General features: G+C 36.2%; 1 protein-coding gene and 1 pseudogene across 1 annotated transcript in view; one reads left to right on the forward strand and one right to left on the reverse strand.

Moving 5' to 3' along the window:
• Positions 1-20,516, reverse strand: part of STXBP3 (syntaxin binding protein 3) — a 71,831-nt gene that overhangs the window by 42,899 nt on the left and 8,416 nt on the right. Inside the window, exons 3-6 of the mRNA XM_012468024.2 lie at positions 19,674-19,755; positions 15,312-15,388; positions 13,475-13,553; positions 11,980-12,080 (exon numbers count right to left, since the gene is read on the reverse strand). Of these exons, the coding sequence (XP_012323447.2) occupies positions 11,980-12,080; positions 13,475-13,553; positions 15,312-15,388; positions 19,674-19,755 (339 nt within the window). The remainder of the gene's footprint in view (positions 1-11,979; positions 12,081-13,474; positions 13,554-15,311; positions 15,389-19,673; positions 19,756-20,516) is intronic.
• Positions 2,803-5,425, forward strand: LOC135273264 (N-acylneuraminate-9-phosphatase-like; annotated as a pseudogene).

Genomic DNA, 20,516 nt, shown 5'->3' on the forward strand with positions numbered 1-20,516 from the left:
TATGTAGTCACTTTTGGAATAGGTGTGAGGTGGTAATGTATGTTTTGTGTATTTGAAGTGGAGAGTTCTATAAATGTTTATTAAGTTTACTTGTTCCAGGTCTGAGTTCAAGTCCTGGATGTCCTTGTTAATTTTCTGTCTCGTTGATCTATAGAATCGTTAGCTCTTCTTGTTACATTGATCCTTTTGCCATTATGTAATGTCCTTCTTTGCCTCTTTTGATCTTTGTTGCTTTAACGTCTACTTTATCAGAGGCGACAATTGCATCTCCTGCTTTTTATTTATTTGTTTATTTTTACTCTCTGTTTGGTTGGTAAATCTTCCTCCTTCTCTTTGAGTCTTTGTGTATCGTTGCATGTGAGATGGGTCTGGGTGCAGCATACCGATGGGTTTTGGCTTTTTATCCAATTAGAATATATATAAGTTTAATACTGCCATTTGATGCTAGCTGGCTGTTTTGCCCATTAGTTGGTGTAAATTTTTCATTGTGTTAATGCTCTTTGCTTTTTGATATATTTTTGGAAAGGCTGATATTGGTTGTTCCTTTATATGTATAGTGCTTCTTTCAGAAGCTCTTGTAAAGCAGGCCTGGTGGTGGTGAACTCTCTAAGTACTTGTTTGTTCGCAAAAGATTTAATTTTTCCTTCACTTGTAAAGCTTAGTTTGGCTGGATATGAAATTCTGGGTTGAAAGTTCTTTTCTTTAAGGATGTTAAATATTGGTCCCCACTCTTTTCTGGCTTGTAGGGTTTCTGCTGAGAGATCTGCTGTAAGTCTGATAGGTTTCCCTTTATGGGTAACCTGACCTTTCTCTCTGGCTGCCCTTAGTATTTTTTCCTTCATTTCAACCCTAATAAATCTGGCAATTATGTGCCTTGGGGTTGGTCTTCTTGAAGAATATCTTTGTGGTGTTCTCTGTATTACCTGGAGTTGAATATTACCCTGCCCTGCTAGGTTGGAAAAGTTTTCTTTAATGATATCCTGAAGAGTATTTTCCAACTTGGATTCATTCTCTTCATCACATTCAGGTACACCTATCAAACGTAAATTAGGTCTTTTCACATAGTCCCATATTTCCTGGAGACTTTGCTCATTCCTTTTTATCCTTTTTTCTCCAATCTTGTCTTCTCGTTTCATTTCACTAAGCTGGTCCTCGACATCTGATATCCTTTCTTCTGCTTGATCAATTCGACTGTTTAAACTTGTGCATACTTCGTGAAGCTCTCGTGTTTTGTTTTTCAGCTCCATCAATTCACTTATATTTCTCTCTAAATTGTCCATTCTCGTTAACATTTCGTCAAACCTTTTTTCAAGGTTCTTAGTTTCTTTGCATTGGGTTAGAAAAAGTTCTTCTAATTCACAGAAGTTTCTTATCACCCACATTTTGAAACCTGCTTCTGTTATTGGGACACACTCGTTCTCCATTAAGCCTTGTTCCGTTACTGATGAGGAACTGCGATCCCCTGTAGAGGGAGAGGCATTCTGATTTTGAGTATTCTCTGCCTTTTTACGCCGGTTTCTTCCCTTCATTATATATTTATCCCTCTGTCGTCTTTGTAACTACCAACTTTCTAACTAGGTCTCTGAGCTGACGTCCAACTTGTTGATTCCCAGCGCTGAAATCTGAGCAATCCACTGTGCCGGCCAAAACAGCGGTGTTAAGATTGATGGCGCTTTTCTGCCCGGGAATCTCCAGACTCTGCACCAAGAACTGCTGCGCTGAGGCACCAGCAAAACCGCTGCGCCAGCCACAAGAGTCACCCTGATGACCCATGGGGCTCCTCCGCTGGGAAACTCTTGGTCCGTGAGCAACAAAAATTCGTCTGAAAGTGTGGCGTCCTCTCGTTCTCTGTGCTTTCACTGGGAGCTATGAGCCTGAGCTGCTAGTGATCAGCCATCTTGGATCTCTCCTCTAAATCATTGTTTTGTCTTTGTTTTTTAAGACGGGGACTCACTCTGTCATCCAGGCTGGAGTGCAGTGGCATGATGATGGCTCACTCAGCCTCGATGTCCTGAGCTCAAGCGATCCTCCTGCCTCAGTCTCCCATGTAGTGAGGACCACAGATACGTGCCACCATGCCTAGCTAATTCCTTTTTTAAGTTTTATTTTTTTTGTAGAGACAAGGTCTCACTTTGTTGGCCTAGGTTGGTCTAGAACTCCTGCGTTCAAGTAATCCTTCTGCTTGGCCTCCTAAAGTGCTGGGATTACAGATGTGAGCCACTGTGCCCAGACTGGAATGTGTGTAGAAGATACATGTGCCACTTCCCAGCAGAAGCTTTAAAAGCCACTGTGTGGCTCCGCTACTTTCTCTTTTCCCTCGGCTATGTCCCAGACTAGCCCTTCAGACTCAGTACAAGAATGTAGAGAATGTAGAACAAAGCCCCGGACAAACACAATGGACAACACATAAGAGAAATAAACCTTTGTTGTTGTAATGCACTGAGATCTGGGGTGTTCTTACCACAAATTAACCTAAGCCATCTAATACCCCAGTGTACCAAAGATAATCTGGGGGCCAGTTCTCATTCTATACTCACATTTCCTCCATTTCCCTCCTCCTCTACCTCCTTCCTACTTCCTATCACCATCATTGAAAGGTCTTTTAGACTACTGCCACATGCTTTTTTCATCTTTATAAACCCATAATCAGCTCGTTAAATACAGATCCCATCTTCCATCTACTCTTCATGCTAACCTATAGCTAGCTTGTTTCTATCTCTACCAGATCCCTTCTAGCACCCTTTCTACTAATCACACCAGACTCTCTATACTCACTAAGGCTCACTGTAAACAAACTCCCTCATGTTCTCGAATGCTTTCTATCTTCAGCTGACCCTTGAAGAACAAGGGTTTGAACTACACAGATCCACCCAGATGCAGATTTTCTCAATAAAAGTTACAAAGAGTGTATCTGCCCCCTCTGCCTCTGCCACCCCTGAAACAGCAAGACCAATCCCTCCACTTCCTCCACCTCTGCCTACTCAACTTGAAAATGACAAGAATGAGGCCTTCATAATAATCCACTTCTACTTAATAGTAAGTATATTTTCTCTTCCTTATGATTTTCTTAATAACATTTCCTTTTCTCTAGCTTACTTTTTTAGAATACAATATAGAATACATAAAGTATACGCAATATGTGTTATTCTATTCTTGGTTATCAGGAAGGCTTCCACTTAACAGCAGGCTATTAGTAGTTAAGTTTTTGGCTAGTTAAAAGTTATACACAAATTTTTCAACTGCACAGGGGTTGGTGCCCCTAACCTCCACATTATTCAAGGATCAACTGTACTTGCTTTATTGCATACATGACAGAATCATTTACCTTAAATACTCTAGAAAGGGAAAGAAAGATCTTTCTTTAATCCCTTTGACTCATGGAATCACCACGAGGAGTGAATTAATCTTCTTCCTTCCTATGTAATTTTTTTTTTTGGGGGGGACAGAGTCTTATTCTGTCGCCAGGATGGAGTACAGTGGCATGATCTCAGCTCACTGCAACCTAACCTTGTGATCTCCTAACCTTGTGATCCGCCTGCCTTGGCCTCCCAAAGTGCTGGGATTACAAGCTTAGCCACTGTGCCCAGCCTCTCCATGTAATTCCTAAACATGTTGATATCCAACTTTATTTTTTTGAAGTATTATCATATCCAACTTTACCAATCTCTCCCCAATGATCTCCTGACTTCTGGGACTCTACTTTTCCTTAAAGACTTTAGGACCAGTTCCAGAGTTTTCTGCACCAACTAATTTTCTATCATTATTCTTGGTGGAACCTGGAGCCTCCTACATACAATACAGTTCCAATCTGTCAACAGAGGGCCTTTCATTCCTTCACCCTTTATAAGCCACATTCCTGCTGTTCTCCTGCACTCTTCTGATTCTCTATCTTTACATTCAGTTTATTTTCACCTCCTAAAAGGTTCTTTCCCTCTTCATTACTACCTTATTTTTCAAGTATTTTCCCAATCTCCCAGTAAGAATTAGCCTCTCTCATGGCTGGGTGCAGTGGCTCATGCTTGTAATCCCAGTACTTTGGGAAGCCGAGGCAGGTAGATTGCTTGAGCCCAGGAGTTCAAGACTGGCTTGGGCAACATGGTAAAATCCCATCTCTACTAAAAATACAAACAAAACCTAGCTTCAAAATACATGAGATAATGGACACATTACTTTGAATCATTATACAACATTGATATGTATCAAAACATCAAACTGTACCTCATAAATAGGTATAATTATAATGTATCAAATAAATAAATATTTAAAAAGAGAATCTTCCTCCTTTTGTGGCTGACTACAAGGTGCCTCCCCCCAAAAAATCCTCTCCTTACTTTTCAGTAACTACACTCCAGTTCTTTGTGAAGAACAGCCATTTTTGCTCAGCTAAAAAATTTTCTGTTTCCCATGCACTTATGTGTAGCCATGTGACTAAATTTTAGCTAATGAGATAAAAATGAAAATTATTCTCTCATTTTTTTCTTATATCCTCAAATGATGATGTAATAATTCTACAGTGTGGCTGAGAGCAGTGGCTCATTCCTACAGTCCCAGCACTTTGAGATGCTGAGGTGGAAGGACTGCTTGAGCTCAGGAGTTCTAGATCATCTTGGGCAACATAGCAAGACCTCGTCTCTCCTATAAATGAAGAAAAAATTAGCCAGGCGTGGTGGCATGCATCTGTGGTCCCAGCTGCTTGGGAGGCTGAGGCAGGAGGATTGCTTGAGTGAGACCCTCTCTCAAAGAAAAAAAAAATCGAGCCTCCCACCTTGTACATGTGCCGTTAATGAGGTGGCAGGTTTCAGCAGGGTGCAGGTGCTATGGGGCTGAGCCCAGGCCATTTTCTTTGACCTGTACAACACACTCATTGACACAGCTGTGGCGAGCAGAAGAGGCATGTTGGAGGTGATAAAGCTCTTAAAATCAAAATACCATTATAAAGAGGAGGCTGAATTCACCTGTGATAAAGTTCAAGTTAAACTCAGCAAGGAATGTCCTCATCATTACAATACATACATTACTGATCTAGGGAATCCACATTGGGAAGATGTAATCCGGCCAATAGGAAACTGGCTGAAGAATGTTACCTCCTTTGGAAATTACACATTTATAGCACATGACACTAATTTCAATGAGTTGTCAAAGCCATGCTCACTGAAATTAGAAAGGCGGTCTGCCTACTTTTAGTAATATGGGGTCAGACAGATCCAGAGGGAGAAGACTGAGGGTTGTGCCTGTCAGTCCTATTTCCAGGCTGTTGTAGGTAAATAGCAGAGAGAGGCCAGCACCTTCCATATTTTATTACTGCTGCAATCTCCTTGAAGTACAACCTGTGGACCGTGTGATGGTTGGTGACATGTTAGAAATGGGCACACAAGGAGGTCTCAATGCAGGGTTGAAATCCACAGTATGGATCAATAAAATCTGAATAGGAGCTCAGGAGTTCTAGATCATCTTGGGGAGGACCACTGAAGTCCTCCCCAGTTCTGCATTACAGCTTCTTTCGTGCTAGAGTTACCTGCTCTCTTAGAAAGTAGAGACCACAAAGTCAATATGTCCTTTTAAAGCACCTAAAAGGGCATGATTATGTTAGTGTCAATTTGCAGGGTTTGAACTAAAAAGAACTTAAGGCTTTCTGCTTACTATGGGGGTCCAGTTCTAAGAATAATTTTAGTTATGATTTAAGAGCCAATATCGTGAAGGTCCTCCCAACTCAACTGTTTTTAAGTTTTTGCAACCAACCACTAACTGGTATTTATATCTGAAAATTCAGATTGCATTAATAAAAGTCAATAGTGTGGCCCAGAAAACTTGAGGAAATATATTCTTTGCTAGTCTGTGACTGAATTGTTTTATTAATCTTTTAGTATCTTGGTTCCATATCAAGCAGGATAGCTTACACATAGATGCAAAAATGTAATGTTTATGTTCTTGCTTAAAAATAGATATTTTAAAAGAACTGCTATTCTAAAACATAGAGACTTATCGGAGCAACTAGATCTGGTTAATATGAAATAAGTACTAAGTCATATGCAAATCAAGGCATTTCATAGTGAAATTTTGCATATTTTCTTTTTAAAAAATAAACCCATATTTTTGCCTACTTTTGATACATACTTTTTTTAATATTATGATTCTGATTTTCCTGCATGACCTTTTTTTTTGGGGGTGGGGGGCAATTTTTCTGTGGTGTGTACATGCCAAATAGATTCCTCCAGTTAAAAAAAAAGCTGTTAAAATCAGCCGGGGACCATGGCTCATGCCTGTAATCCCAGCATTTTGGGAGGCCAAGGTGGATAGATCATATGAGGTCAGGAGTTTGAGACCAGCCTGGCCAGCATGGTGAAACCCTGCCTCTATTAAAATACAAACAATTAGCTGGGCTTGGTGGCATATGCCTATAATCCTAGCTACTTGAATCAGGAGAATCGCTTGAGCCCAAGAGACAGAGGCTGAAGTGAGTCAAGACTGCACCACTGCCTCCAGCCTGGTGACAGAGTAAGATTCTGTCTCAAAAAAAAAAAAAAAAAAGGTCGGGTGTAGTGGCTCACACCTGTAATCCTAGTACTTTGGGAGGCCAAGGCAAGTGGATCATTTGAGGTCAGGAGTTCGAGACTAGCCTGGCCAACATGGTGACTACTAAAAGTACAAAAATTAGGCGGGCGTAGGGGTAGATGCCTGTAATCCCAGCTGCTGTGGAGGCTGAGGCAGGAGAACTGCTTGAACCCAGGAAGGCAGAAGTTTCGCCATTGCACTCCAGCCTGGGCGATAGACTGAGATACCGTCTCAAAAAAAAAAAAAAAAATCAGCACGTGGTGCTTTTTTACCATGATATTTTCACAGTGAGTTTGTAGCTTTCTTGTAGTTTTTAGCTCTTATGGAAATATTTCCACTATCTTTTCCCAGACACACAATGGGGTTGAGGGAACTAGACTGTTTTGCTGGAGATAAGTGCAAGCCACATGGCACCAAAAAGTATTTTTCTTCTGTGGATCCATAGGAGGAAAATTCCCTTGGCGGGGGCCTACCCATGGAACCTCTTGTTTGTTCTCTACTGACAGTGGTTTCACCCATGTGATGAACCTAACAGAAAAGAAGGTTTTGCAGCATGGCCCTTGTACAAAAACAGACATGTAGATCAATGGAACAGAATAGAGAGCCAAGAAATAAGGCTGCACGCATACAACCATCTTAACTTTGACAAAGCTGACAAAAATAAACAATGTGGAAAGGACTCCCTATTCAATAAATGGTGCTGGGATAACTGGCTAGCTACATGCAGAAGACTGAAACTGGACCCCTTCCATACACCATATACAAAAATCAACTCAACTTAAATGTAAAACCCAAAACTAGGCAGTAGTAGCATTCTGGACATAGGAACTGGCACAGATTTCAAGACAAAAAAGCCAAAAGCAATTGCAACCACAACTGATAAATAAAATCTAATTAAACTAAAGAGCTTCTGTGTAACAAAAGGAACTATCAACAGAGTAAACAGACAGCGTACAGAATGGGAAAAAATATTTGCAAACTATGCATCTGACAAAGGTCTAATATTCAGCATCTATAAGGAACTTAAATTTACAAGAATAAAACAACACCATTAAAAAGTGGGCAAAGGACATGAACACTTTTCAAAAGACATACAGGTGACCAACAAGCATATGAAAAATGGCTCAAAATCACTGATCATTAAAGAAATGCAAATCAAAACCACAATGAGATACTATCTCACACCAGTCAGAATGGCTATTTTTAAAAAGTCAAAAAATAACAGATGCTAGTGAGGTCATAGGGAAAAGGGAATGCTAATATGCTGCTGGTGGGAATGTATATTTGTTCAACCACTGTGGAAGACAGTGTGCTGATTCCTCAAAGACCTAAAAAACAGAACTACCATTTGACCTAGCAATCCTGTTACTAGCTATGTACCCAAAAGAATATAAATCTATCATAAAGACACATGTCCGTATATGTTCACTGCAGCACTATTCACAATAGCAAAGACATGGAATCAACCTAAATGCCCATCAATGGTAGACCGGATTTAAAAAAATATGGTATACACACACACACACACACACACACACACACAGACACACCCCATAGAACACTAAGCAGCCATAAAAAAGAATGATTATGTCTTTAGCAGGAACATGGATGGAACTAGAGGCCATTATCCTTAGCAAACTAATCCAAGAACAGAAACCAAATACTGCATGTTCTCACTTATAAGTGGGAGCTAAATGATGAGAATACACAGACAGAAAGGGGAACAATAAGCACTGGGCCTGCTTGAGGGTAGAGGGTGGGAAGTGGGAGAAGAACAGAAAAAATATTGGGTACCTGGCTTAGTAACTGGGTGATGAAATAATCTGTGTTACAAACCCCCTTGACATGAGTTTACCTATAACAAACCTGCACATGTACCCTGAAACTAAAAGTTTAAAAACAAAAAAAGTTAGGTTTTGCTATGAGCCATTTCCAGAGTGCCATTTTAGTACTTCAGTGGCTCCTCTTAGAGTTACCATCTGCCTAAAATCTGTTTTTCATATTTTTGGAAATACATCATCTTTCACAAATATCTGCTTCATTTCACTTGGAGCTTAATAATTAATGGTTCCATAGCAAGGCATCATCTTACAACCACAGAATTTTTCCCAGATCATTAGGCTAGACAATCTCATGATTACACTAACCAAACCCAGAGTAAAATGGTTGATAAAGGATAAAAGGGGTTATCCAACGGTTAATATAATTTGGGTTGGTTTTTGATAGGTTTTTCTCTTAACTATTGTATAAGAAACTACTAACGTAATATATTAGATTGTACGTTGGATCATATATAGCTATGTCTCTAAGATTAATACTCAAAGCATCAAATTCTAGGTTGTATTTCTCTGTAAACCTATTTCTTTAGCCAGTTGTTTTCTGTCTACTGCCAAGAAACAGGCTTCTCTGCCTTGTGCAAATACCCTTCTGTGTTTACTTCTTACTCTTGATTTTTAAAAATGTGATTGTGCCCTAACCTGTCCCAGGATGCTGTTGCTGTAACATCGAACGTGTGAAAAGGGTATGTCTGTAGTTCCAGGTACAGTACCCATATGGCCTTGACTATATTTCGGCTATTTAAAAGTTAGGTTGGAGGATTTTAGTAAAAGCAGTTATGTGTGTGATTGCTCTAATAGACTGGTTGGCATATGATGCTGAGGTGTTGTCCTTCTAGCTGTCCCACAGGATAGATATAGGCAGTATCACAGTCATTATACTATTGTGAAGGTTCATTGCTCTTACACGATGGTGGCAAATTTCAACAAGATAGCTCCCAGGATGTTAAGTGAGCAGTTCTACAGCAAAAATGAGGTAGGAGGAAAAAAATGGAATAATTGAATAAAATAATATCATATTCCATTGACACCCTTCCTTTGGGAAGAATTTTGTTATCTACCTTCTGAGTGGAAAGTTACATAAGATATTTTAAAATACTGAAATAAGCCTATGATTTTTATTAATAATGCTGTTTTAAAATAATATTCCTTAAAATTTTTAAAATGATACAACAGTAAAAAAAAAAAATTTACAATCATCTTAGATCATAAGAGCCATGCCTAGAAGACTAGACCCCCGACAATTTCATAGAGCCAGCATTATCAGCCTTACATAGCCTATTCCTGATTACTTTTATATTAGCAAGAAATAAATTTCCATGTTGTTTAATCCATTGAAAGTCCAGAGTTTTAATTAGTTGAACCTAATCCTACTTGACTTAACCATGATATAGTTTTCTTTTGATTGATATAGTTTTTGAAGATGTATAATACCTTCTATCTCTTTATAGTATTCAAATGAGGGTAGAACATATATTTTGCTCATCTTTTCACAGCAGACTGCTTTGCATCTAGTAGACAATGTGCACTGAAAATGATCTTGATAAATGCTGAGTAGGCCTGTGCTCATAGTTTAAAGCACCTAGTATATTTCATTTATATTTTCACTTACAAACAAAAATTCAAAATACTTTCACTGTAATTTCTCCAAAACAGTTAGATTTATTAAGTAGACCCTCTTTTTTTTTTTTGTTTTGAGACAGAGTCTCACTCGACATGTCGCCCAGGCTGGCAGTGGCGCCACTTTGACTCACTGCAACCTTCGCTTCCTGGGTTCAAGAGATTCTCCTGCCTCAGCCTCCGAAGTTGCTGGGACTACAGGGGCTCACCACCATGCCTGACTAATATTTTTTGTATTTTCAGTAGAGACAGGGTTTCACCATGTTGGCCAGGCTGGTCTTGCACTCCTGACCTCATGATCCGCCTGCCTCAGCATCCCAAAGTGCTGGGATTGCAAGTGTGAGCCACCATGCCTGGTCAAGTAGACCCTCTTAAGACTCTTATCAAGGAAGTAAATTAAAAGAAAAAAATTCTTCGGGGAAAACCATCAATAGATGGGACCTTACATAATTACAGTATTTTGTAAAGACTGATAAGTAGAAACTTCTCAAGAGTGTTCTCTAGACATGCAAAGACAGGTTATTTCTGTTCACCATCAAATTATTCAGATATCTACACAAATCATTCCTTCAAATACAGCAACTAAAGAATTTTAATAACTTCAGGTGCTAAAATTATATTTATTTTCTGTGAAGTGAGATGCTCTAGAAATGTTTGTAATATTTCTCGCACTACCACTTAAATCCCACATCATTTTCAGAAGCTGATCTTCACCCTATACTAAACTTACATCATATTAAAAGAGTAAGTTTAAAGGAAACTTTTGGAAAACAGTTTAAAATTAAGTAGCTATGTTAAAATTTTATAATTTGGATTATCATTTTTCTTTGTCAAAAACAGCAGTATCAGCTGGGTGCGATGGTTCACCCCTGTAATCCCAGCACTTTGGAAGGCCAAGATGGGTGATCACCTGAGGTCAGGAATTCAAGACGAGCCTGACCAACACGGAAAAACCCTGTCTCTACTAAAAATACAAAAAAATTATCCAGATGTGGTGGCACATGCCTGTAATCCCAGCTACTTGGGAGGCTGAGGCAGGAAAATTGCTTGAACCTGGGAGGTGGAAGTTGCAGTGAGCCAAGATTGAACCATTGCAATCCAGCCTGGGTGACAAGAGTGAAACCCTGTCTCAACAAACAAACAAACAAAATCCAACAGTATCTTAAAAGCAGTATCTTAGAAATCCCTTATCTAGGACTTGTCTATCCCTTAAAAGGTTGATCTCATAGTTCCAAACAACAGTCAACTATTTCAATTCTATAAAATGCTAGAATCCAAACACAGAGTACAGAGCACAAGAAACCTTAACAATTCATCAGCTGTGTGATTTAAGGCAAGTTACTTAACCTCTTTGATTTCTTGTTTCTCAAAATGGAGACACAAGTACAATCTATTCCTATGCATATTGTGAGGATTAAATGAATAAATTTATGTAAACCACTCAGGAAAGTATATGACACATAGGGAGTATTATATGAGTGTTTGCTTATATCATTATAATCATTACTAATATTAATTGAAGGCTCAATGTTCCAAAGGCAAAATAAGTCAACAAAATCTCTTCATTTTATAAATTAAAATAATTTGTATAATATTATATAAAAAGTTTATTAAAGAGTATTTGTTTTGATATCACAAAAGGTTACACAAGCTAAATGAAATACTTTTTTTTGGAGTCATCGAACAAAGATGGTGCTCAAAACTCTCTTGATTTCATAATCTAGTGGTTCTGTAATTTGACAAACACAGGACTTGGTGGCAGACAGGAATTTTAAGCCCTGCTGTTCATTGTTAATTCCAATTTATTGCTCACGCTTCTGACTTCATTGTAGGAAATGTCTATTTGTGGATTAGATTCAAAATTCACCAAATACATATAAAAAACATCTTCAGAATATACTTTATTAATAAATAAGCTCATAAAACCAAATTTGAAACCTGTCATGAATGAAAAAATAAAAATAGAAAGTACCTGAGATTCATGTGGAATGAAGGAAATATTTATTTCTTTACATCTTCTTATTGACTTGGAGCAAGAAGCCTTAATTTTGTTAAAGAGATTATCAGGGCAAACTGAGGGGGGGAAGAAAAAAAATCAAGCATATAGTTCTATCCAAATGTGTATTCCTTTTAAATAAATCATTCCAAAATCCAAGAACAGTTATACATAATTACTGGCTTTCACAAAGTTATTATGAGGACATAAATAACATATAATGTTTTTTGCTTTACAAAAGATATATATAGTCAAAAAGACTATAACAGAAATGCCATCTTTCCCATTCACATCCACCATTATCTCAGATGTATTGCCTTAAAGATCTGCTAACAGAGTAAACTGAAATTGTTAGGAAGAAAAATCATGCCCAAGCTTATGACTTAATAAATAGCAGCACTTTCAGGACATCTTAGAAATTTATACTACTTTCCAAATTGCCATTTAGTGATGTATACTATAACCACACAACACAAATGGTTAATTTCTCCTTGAATTAAAGGCAGCTTTCTAACATTAGGAACTTCTAGGACACTATAATACTAAGTTCTGGAACTCAGAGCCAGTGTTTTTCCCCTTTCATCAAAGAGTTTATCACTCCATCAGATCTAGGTTGGAACATCAACCATTGGCTCCTAGTATCTTTTAACATGATATTCTTCAGCCTAAAGATTCCTTAAGTTAAAACAAGGTTCATATTCATTAAATTTCATCAATTCCATAAACATGACACTCTGTATAATAAGGTTACATTAGAAATACTTATGGTGTTATGTTTTTTAAAATGCAAACTATTAGGCATGAGATAAAAATTTATAGGAAAAATGATATACTACTTAAAGTGAGGAACCTCTAATAGCAGAGACCTACACTCAACTTAGATAAATGATATTTTTATTTTGAAGTGTATTATGTAACATATAACATAAAACAGAATTGTATGTGTCTTTGGACTTCTCTGTGATTCTTTAGTTACCAGTTTTCTAAGTGATCATATGGCAGAGTAAGATAAATGTGATAAGTTTCTCCCTTTATATTTGCCAAACAGATGGCTGTTTTCTTCGGTGCCCTCTCAAAAGGTCTTTGTTTTTTTTTACAAGAGAATCAAATCTCTAACTGAAACGCTGCTGATTAAAAATATTTCTTCCTGTCACCAGCATAGGATTTGAGGGCTAGCCCTCTCCACCTGTCCCTTGCATCCCAGCAAAATGATTGTCTTTTGAAAGTAGTTGGGAATAGTTTCTTTTAATTTTCTATCACCTCAACATGAATTAGGATAGATACAATCTTACATTTTTAGATTCTTTCTGGCCTAATTAGAATAAATGATAAATAGAAAATCACCAGGACTGAAATAATATAAAAAGTAAGCACTTTAATGACATTTTGGGCTGAATGATTTTTAAAAAGTAGACACTTTAAAACTAATGGGATTTTAAACAATGAAGCAATAACTTTTTAAAAGACTTACAGTCAGTGAAGTATATATATGCTGTTTTATACTTGTTCTCCGATTTACTCCCAAAATCACGTAAGAAACAATCTACAGACTTAAAAAAAAAGGTTAGATGTTAATATACATTTTCTTAAATATTAATTTAAATATGCTACCTTTTAAAATAAATAAGGTTATTTTATTTCAGTGATAAACTAAATCCTTACTGGCTAAAAGTTTAATTTATAGACTGATTTTTTAAGATGCTATGTTCTCTAGTCAGTGATAGCTAATTACATAGCAAAGTAACAAGAATAAGGTAATATTGACCATTTTTGGTTTTGAAAAAAAAAAAGAGTAAGGTAATATGTATGAACATGGCGCTCTTAATTGGCAATGAAGCAGTCTAGGAAAACAAACAACACAGAAGACAAGACTACTGGAAGATAACAGATCAAGGAACTAGAAACCAACATACTATAAGTATCATCTATGTGGATAAGGAAACCACCAAGACTTATGACTGGACAAGTGTTGAAGTGAGAGACACTGACTGAGAAGCTTAAACTATCAAGTGATTAGAAAGACCCAAAGCTTGGTAGGTGACTGCAAGAATGAGGAATATACAATTTTGTATCTTGCTTTTGTCACTTAACATTCAAAATGAACATTTATCTAGGTCACTGACAACCCCTAAAAAAATTATTTTTAATGGCCACATGGGTTTTCATTTATTTATCATTTTATTCATATATTTCATTCATATATCATCATATGGTTTATTATTTATTAATGTTAAAATTTAATTAGATTTATTTACTGCTAGAAACTTAGCTAGACCATTTATTTATTTCCTAACAATAAATTCTAAAATATAAAACATTTTTTTCCAGTTCTTGATAAAAAATTACCAATTATTTTCCAAAAAGGCTGTATTAATCTATACTCCTACTAGTAGTATATGGTAGTCTCTGCTCCATTATCCACTGATAACCTGAATAGCTAGAATGTGATATATATACATGTACACATATACACACACCCATATATATATATTTTAAATCCCTCTACCAATTTGCTAGATGAAAAATGGTGCTTTTAACTTGCATTTTTTTCCAATCATGAATTTTCTTATGGAATTATATTACAGATAAGATATAAAATATCATTAAAACCCACTAGCAGTCAATATGTAGAGACTAAAAAGTAAATATCTGTTTTCGTTTTTAAATGTCTGCTAGAGTATTTTAGAAGTGAAATGAAACAGAGATTGCCAAATTAACATTCTACATGGGAATAAGTGAGAGATCAGGTTTTCAAAAATGCATTCTCAGATACTGTACAGAATAAAGGAATCTGATAGTTTATTTGGCTCTAAAAGGTTGGCATCAAGTATGAGTTAGGCCATAAAGTCAGATTATGCACTAAAGAATTTTCATCCACATAAAATATATATATACACACACACATATACACCCATCTTCATATATACATACAACTATGCTACAGGAAAGTCACTGAGATAAAGAAGTAATCCAAGACTATAGATTATTTCTTTTACCTACATTTCCATCCCCCTAAATGGTATAGTTCAATAAGAACTGCATGAAAAACAAAACATGCAAAGAAATGTTATTTTATACAATTTAATTCTGCTTTCATATATGGGGAAAAAAGGAATCCTTTTACTTATATATTCTCATTGGGAAGAATGCAAATAATCTTCTAACACAGAAAAAACTGTCCTAAGCAAACTAGTTTATGGCAATATTTTTCTACTAAAGGGTACTTTATTACTTTAAATTTTCTATTAGTAAAGCATAACAATGGTGAAGTATGATGAACCTACTTTTTAAAGCCTCAAAATACTCACCTTTGATGTCGGAGTGATGAAATAAAGAGCTTTCATTTGTCTGACAGGTTCACGATTCTTATAAATATTCTCTACAACTGACAAGAAAAAAGGCCATTTTATATAACCAAATATTTATACACTTAAAATAATTTTAAAATACACTTTACTTTCCATTTATAATATGAAAACATATTTACAAATAATATGGAAACAAACACATTTACTGGGTTTAACATTTTCTTTGTCTTCATTCAATATGTTTAAAAATCCTGAAGAATGAAAAATCCATCTTCCCTGTGTGGCTAAACCTTGGGCTGAAATGCCTTGTCATCATAAGGAGAAAAAGATAAAGCAGTTACTTCATAGTTAGGTAGGTCTAACAACATAAACAACATGACATGAAGAAACCAAGAAAAGGCATCAAAAATTAAAAGTTGTTTATTTTAAAAATATACTACAATAATAGCAAATATGACACCAGATACTAGGCTATAAGCACTATACATGAATTATTCACTAAAATTCACAATAACCCTGCAAGTACTTTACAAATAAGGAAACTGAGGCTTAAAGAAGTAGCTTAGTGAAACAGGCAGGGTTCTAATCCAGATTTGACTCCAGAACCCAAGGTTTTTCCTACCACAATGCTGTTTAAATAAATTGCCAATTAACTCCTATTCTTTTAAAACCACACATAAATATTTATAAAGCATTTTTTCAACAACAGAATGTCACTAGAATTTAGTTGATTATATTTTTATTATGGAAGTTAAGAAGTTTATAAGATTACCTAAAGCAAAGTGAATATAAAGTTAATAAACTTTGTCAAATTAACTATTTAAAGCTAAATATATATTTCTTAAAACTAATTTAAAGTATCCCTCAACAAATCCAGAGAACCATCTTTCAAGATTCATGTTAACAAAGGGCCTAGAAAGAATTAACGTTAATGTGACAGGCAAGAGAGGTAACTGTTGGACTTTTTTAAATACAGTGGATTTCATTTTTTCATTCCTAAATGTATATTAGTAACGTATAGGTTTATCATAACTACTACTAGAGGAATAATATTTCTAAGGAAAAATTTAATTTTTATCTCCATTCTCAACTATTATAGTTTTATTGGAAAAAAATTAAGGTTTAATCTGTGTTCATTTATTTCAATTGTTTAATACTCAAAATGGAGTATCTTACAGTCATCTTATGCTATAGATACGATTTTGTTTGATGAATAAAATGTGTATGTTAAAATACTGAAAATACTGTCGTATGATTTAGGACACAGGCTCTGAAAATATTCTGAAATCTCTTTATTAGTCACAGAAAGTACCATTTCTCCATTCACTGAAAAGTACATTATCTATCAAACGACTAACAAAAACAAAGAGAAAGTTCTTTAATAGTGAAAAAGAATCATCTAATTTCCAGTCTTTTACTTTTTATTTATTTTTTTGAGATAAGGTCTGTTTTGTCACCCAGGTTGGAGTGTAGCGGCACAATCAGGGCTTATCGCAGCCTTGACTTCCCTGGCTCAAGAAATCCTCTTGTCTCAGTCCCCCAAGTAACTGGGACTACAGGTATGTGCCACTATGCTTGGCTAATTTTTTTGAATTTTTTTTTTTTTTTTTTGAAACGGAGTTTCGCTCATGTTACCCAGGCTGGAATGCAATGGTGCAATCTCGGCTCACCGCAACCTCCGCCTCCTGGGTTCAGGCAATTCTCCTGCCTCAGCCTCCTAAGCAGCTGGGATTACAGGCACGTGCCACCATGCCCAGCTAATTTTTTGTATTTTTAGTAGAGACGGGGTTTCACCATGTTGACCAGGATGGTCTCGATCTCTTGACCTCGTGATCCACCCGCCTCGGCCTCCCAAAGTGCTGGGATTACAGGCATGAGCCACCGCGCCCAGCCCCTTTTTTTGGATTTTAGTAGAGACAAGGTCTCACTATGTTGCTCAGGTCTTGAAACTCCTGAGCTCAAGTGATCTTCCCGCCCCAGCCTCCCAAAGTGCTGAGATTACAGGCATGAGTTACTGCACCCAGCTTCAGTCTATTTTTTTTTTTAAGGCTTTTACACTTGACTTTATTCTCCACTGAAGTAGCAAATACTGACAGAACATCTTATTCTCGATTTGTTTTTTTGTTTGTTTGTTTGTTTGTTTTTGAGATGGAGTTTTGTTCTTGTTGCCCAGGCTGGAGTGCAATGGTGAGATCTTGGCTCACCGCAACATCCACCTCCTGTGTTCAAGCGATTGTCCTGTCTCAGCCTCCTGAGTAGCTGGGATTACAGGCATCTGCCAGTATGCCTGGCTAATTTTTGTATTTTTTACAAGAGACGGGGTTTCTCTTCATGTTGGTCAGGCTGGTCTCGAACTCCCGACCTCAGGTGATCTGCCTGCCTTGGCCTCCCAAAGTGCTGGGATTACAGGCGTAAGCCACTGCACCTGGCTCAACTTGTTTTTTTTTAATTCCAAGACACTACTAAATATTTTCACAAATTACCTGAATGACAACAGAAGTTTGACCACTGAACCTGCCAATGCCCAGTTTCATAGAGGGATTCTCAGAAGAGCTAATGTGGAACTCAGAAGACCTGTTTTAAGTTAGTAGATATGACTATAATTAAACCATAGCAAACTTAGGTGATTCTGACTGATATCAAAAGTATCCCACAGCAGTGAGCGTTATGATATACAGTCCTATGAAATGCTTCTCAATAATAGCTTTCTGTGGCCAAATACGTTTAGAAAACTGAATACTATCATTTTACCCAGGGGATCCACTTATGCCTTGGCATATAAAAGACTCTGAAAAGTCCTAAAGAAACCCGTTGAGCTCTGTTTAGTACTGTTTCCTAAATATACAGGCCATGGAATCCCTTCCTCGAAGAATATCTATCAGTACTGAGCATACAATACAAAACAATGGTCTACGAAATGCAATAAAACCTCCCTACAGTGCATAATGGCTCTGTAGTTCCACAGAGCTTTTACATGTTATCAAATGGTTCTCACCCTAATTTCACATCAGAATGACTTTTCGGAACTGAAAAAACTTAAGTGGCTTAATCAATATTTCACTTATCCAGTAGTAGAAAAATCACAGCTTTAATTTTCTAATTTCTAGTTTAGAGCTTTTTACACTGAGGGTCAAAAAGGCTATAAATTGAATACGTAATCAACAATAAAGGTTATTTTATGGCTGAGCATGGTGTCTCACACCCGTAAGTAATCCCAGCACTGTGGGAGGCCAAGGCTGGTGGATCACTTGAACCCAGGAGTTCGAGACCATCCTGGGAAACATGGTGAAACCCTGTTTCTATCCAAGAAAATACACAAATTAGCTGGGTATGGTAGTGTGTACTTGTAGTCCCAGCTACTTGAGAGACCGAGATGGGAGGATTGCTTGAACGTGGAGGAGGCGGCTGCAGTGAGCCAAAATCATACCACTGCACTCTAGCCTGGGTGACAGAGTGAGATCCTGTCTCAAAATAAATAAATATTTTAAAAAGATTATTTTATGTATAAACATCAAAACCAAAATATTCTATGGTTAGGCTTTCTTGAGAATACTGGGTATACTTTTGAACTTCATTAAGTTAGGAGTGACAGACGGTACATAAACTATATTAGGATCCAAAATATAAATGAATTATATTTCACTTGGAGCCTCAGATTCCTCATTACAAATGACAGTATTAATATCTGTCTTCATAAGGTTGTTATAAAGACCAAATTTTAATAAGTGAGTTAAAGGATAATGAATTAAGGATAACACAATTATGAATGTCACAAAATATTGGTATTTCCCTCAAAACATAATACAGATTAATATCTCAATAACATAATCCTGCCTAGTGGATGATAACTTCTTGTGACATGATTTTTTTTTTCAGAATCTGTAAGTATTACAAATTTTCATACTAAAACTGATTTAAACTTATAATTGTCTCATTTCTAGTAATAAAGATAAATTTACAAAGTCAGCATTATACATTTGTAAATAATAATCAACAAAAGTTGATTTTATGACATAAATCTTGATATCCATTTTAAAGCAATACATGAAACCATAAACTAAATCAAAATACTGAAGTAAAGCTAGTGTATCAATATACAAAACTGTTATATATGTAAAACATTTAAAGAACAACCTCAATAAGGCAATTGAGTTAGGCTTGGTTAGGGGTATTAATTATACGTCTCAGCTGAGGGGGAAAAAAACTGACAGAAGATTCAAAGAATGTTAAATCTAATTGTTGTGGCTACAGTAATTTTTAAAAGTAAGTTCCTCAGAAACACAATTACTAACTAAAATTTCTTAATACTTCAGATCTCCCCAATTACAATTAAAAAGTGTTCATGCCAAGAATAACACTTACCAGTAATACCTTCTTCTAGAAGATCTGACATTTTGCAACATGATGCCAACAGCTTAGTGGTAAATTCATCTAAAAGCATTATCTTAAAACAAACACAAATTAAAAAATATTTTAAGCATCCTATTACCAAGAATTCAAAAAAGAATGTTATCCATTAAACCTTATAAGCCCTTTATAATATAAAATATCAGAACAGGAGGCAAAATGATCTCAACTCATCTTTTATCTTGCATGATCTAGAGATTTACTCAATATATGTGCATATAGTATTATACATAAGTAAGAAAACAGAAATATTTCTAATTTGAAGCACAGAGCTTAATTTTAAATCTACATTATGTTTAACATCAAATTTTCTTAAAATTAACAACTGCCACTTATAGAACAATTATTGTTCAAAGCACTGTTTTAAGCAATTTTCATGGATAAACTCACCTCATATTTACAATTATCATATGAAGTATTAACCATCACCATTTTTATAAACAAGGAAACAGGCAGAGAAAGGTCAACTTGTGCAAGCAGCCACAGCTATTAAGTGGTGAAGTTAGTATATGAAGTCAAGTAGTGTAATTCCAGACCCTATCTAGTCATCCCTCGGTATCCATGGGGGTTCCAGGTTCCAGGACCCCTGTGTATACCAAAATTCCATGGATGTTTAAAACTCTTATATAAAAATAGTGTAGTATTTGCATATAACCTATACACATCCTCTCCATATGTCAAATCATCTTTAGATTACTTATACTAGAATACCTAATACGACGTAAATACTATATAGTTTTTATGCTGTATTGTTTTTAAAGTTTGTATTATTTTTTATAAGAGCAAGGTATGCAAATT

The sequence above is a fragment of the Aotus nancymaae genome, unplaced genomic scaffold (genome assembly GCF_030222135.1).
Source record: "Aotus nancymaae isolate 86718 unplaced genomic scaffold, 86718_ANA_hifiasm-v0.15.2.pri h1tg000007l, whole genome shotgun sequence".
In the NCBI taxonomy this organism is placed as follows: domain Eukaryota; kingdom Metazoa; phylum Chordata; class Mammalia; order Primates; family Aotidae; genus Aotus; species Aotus nancymaae.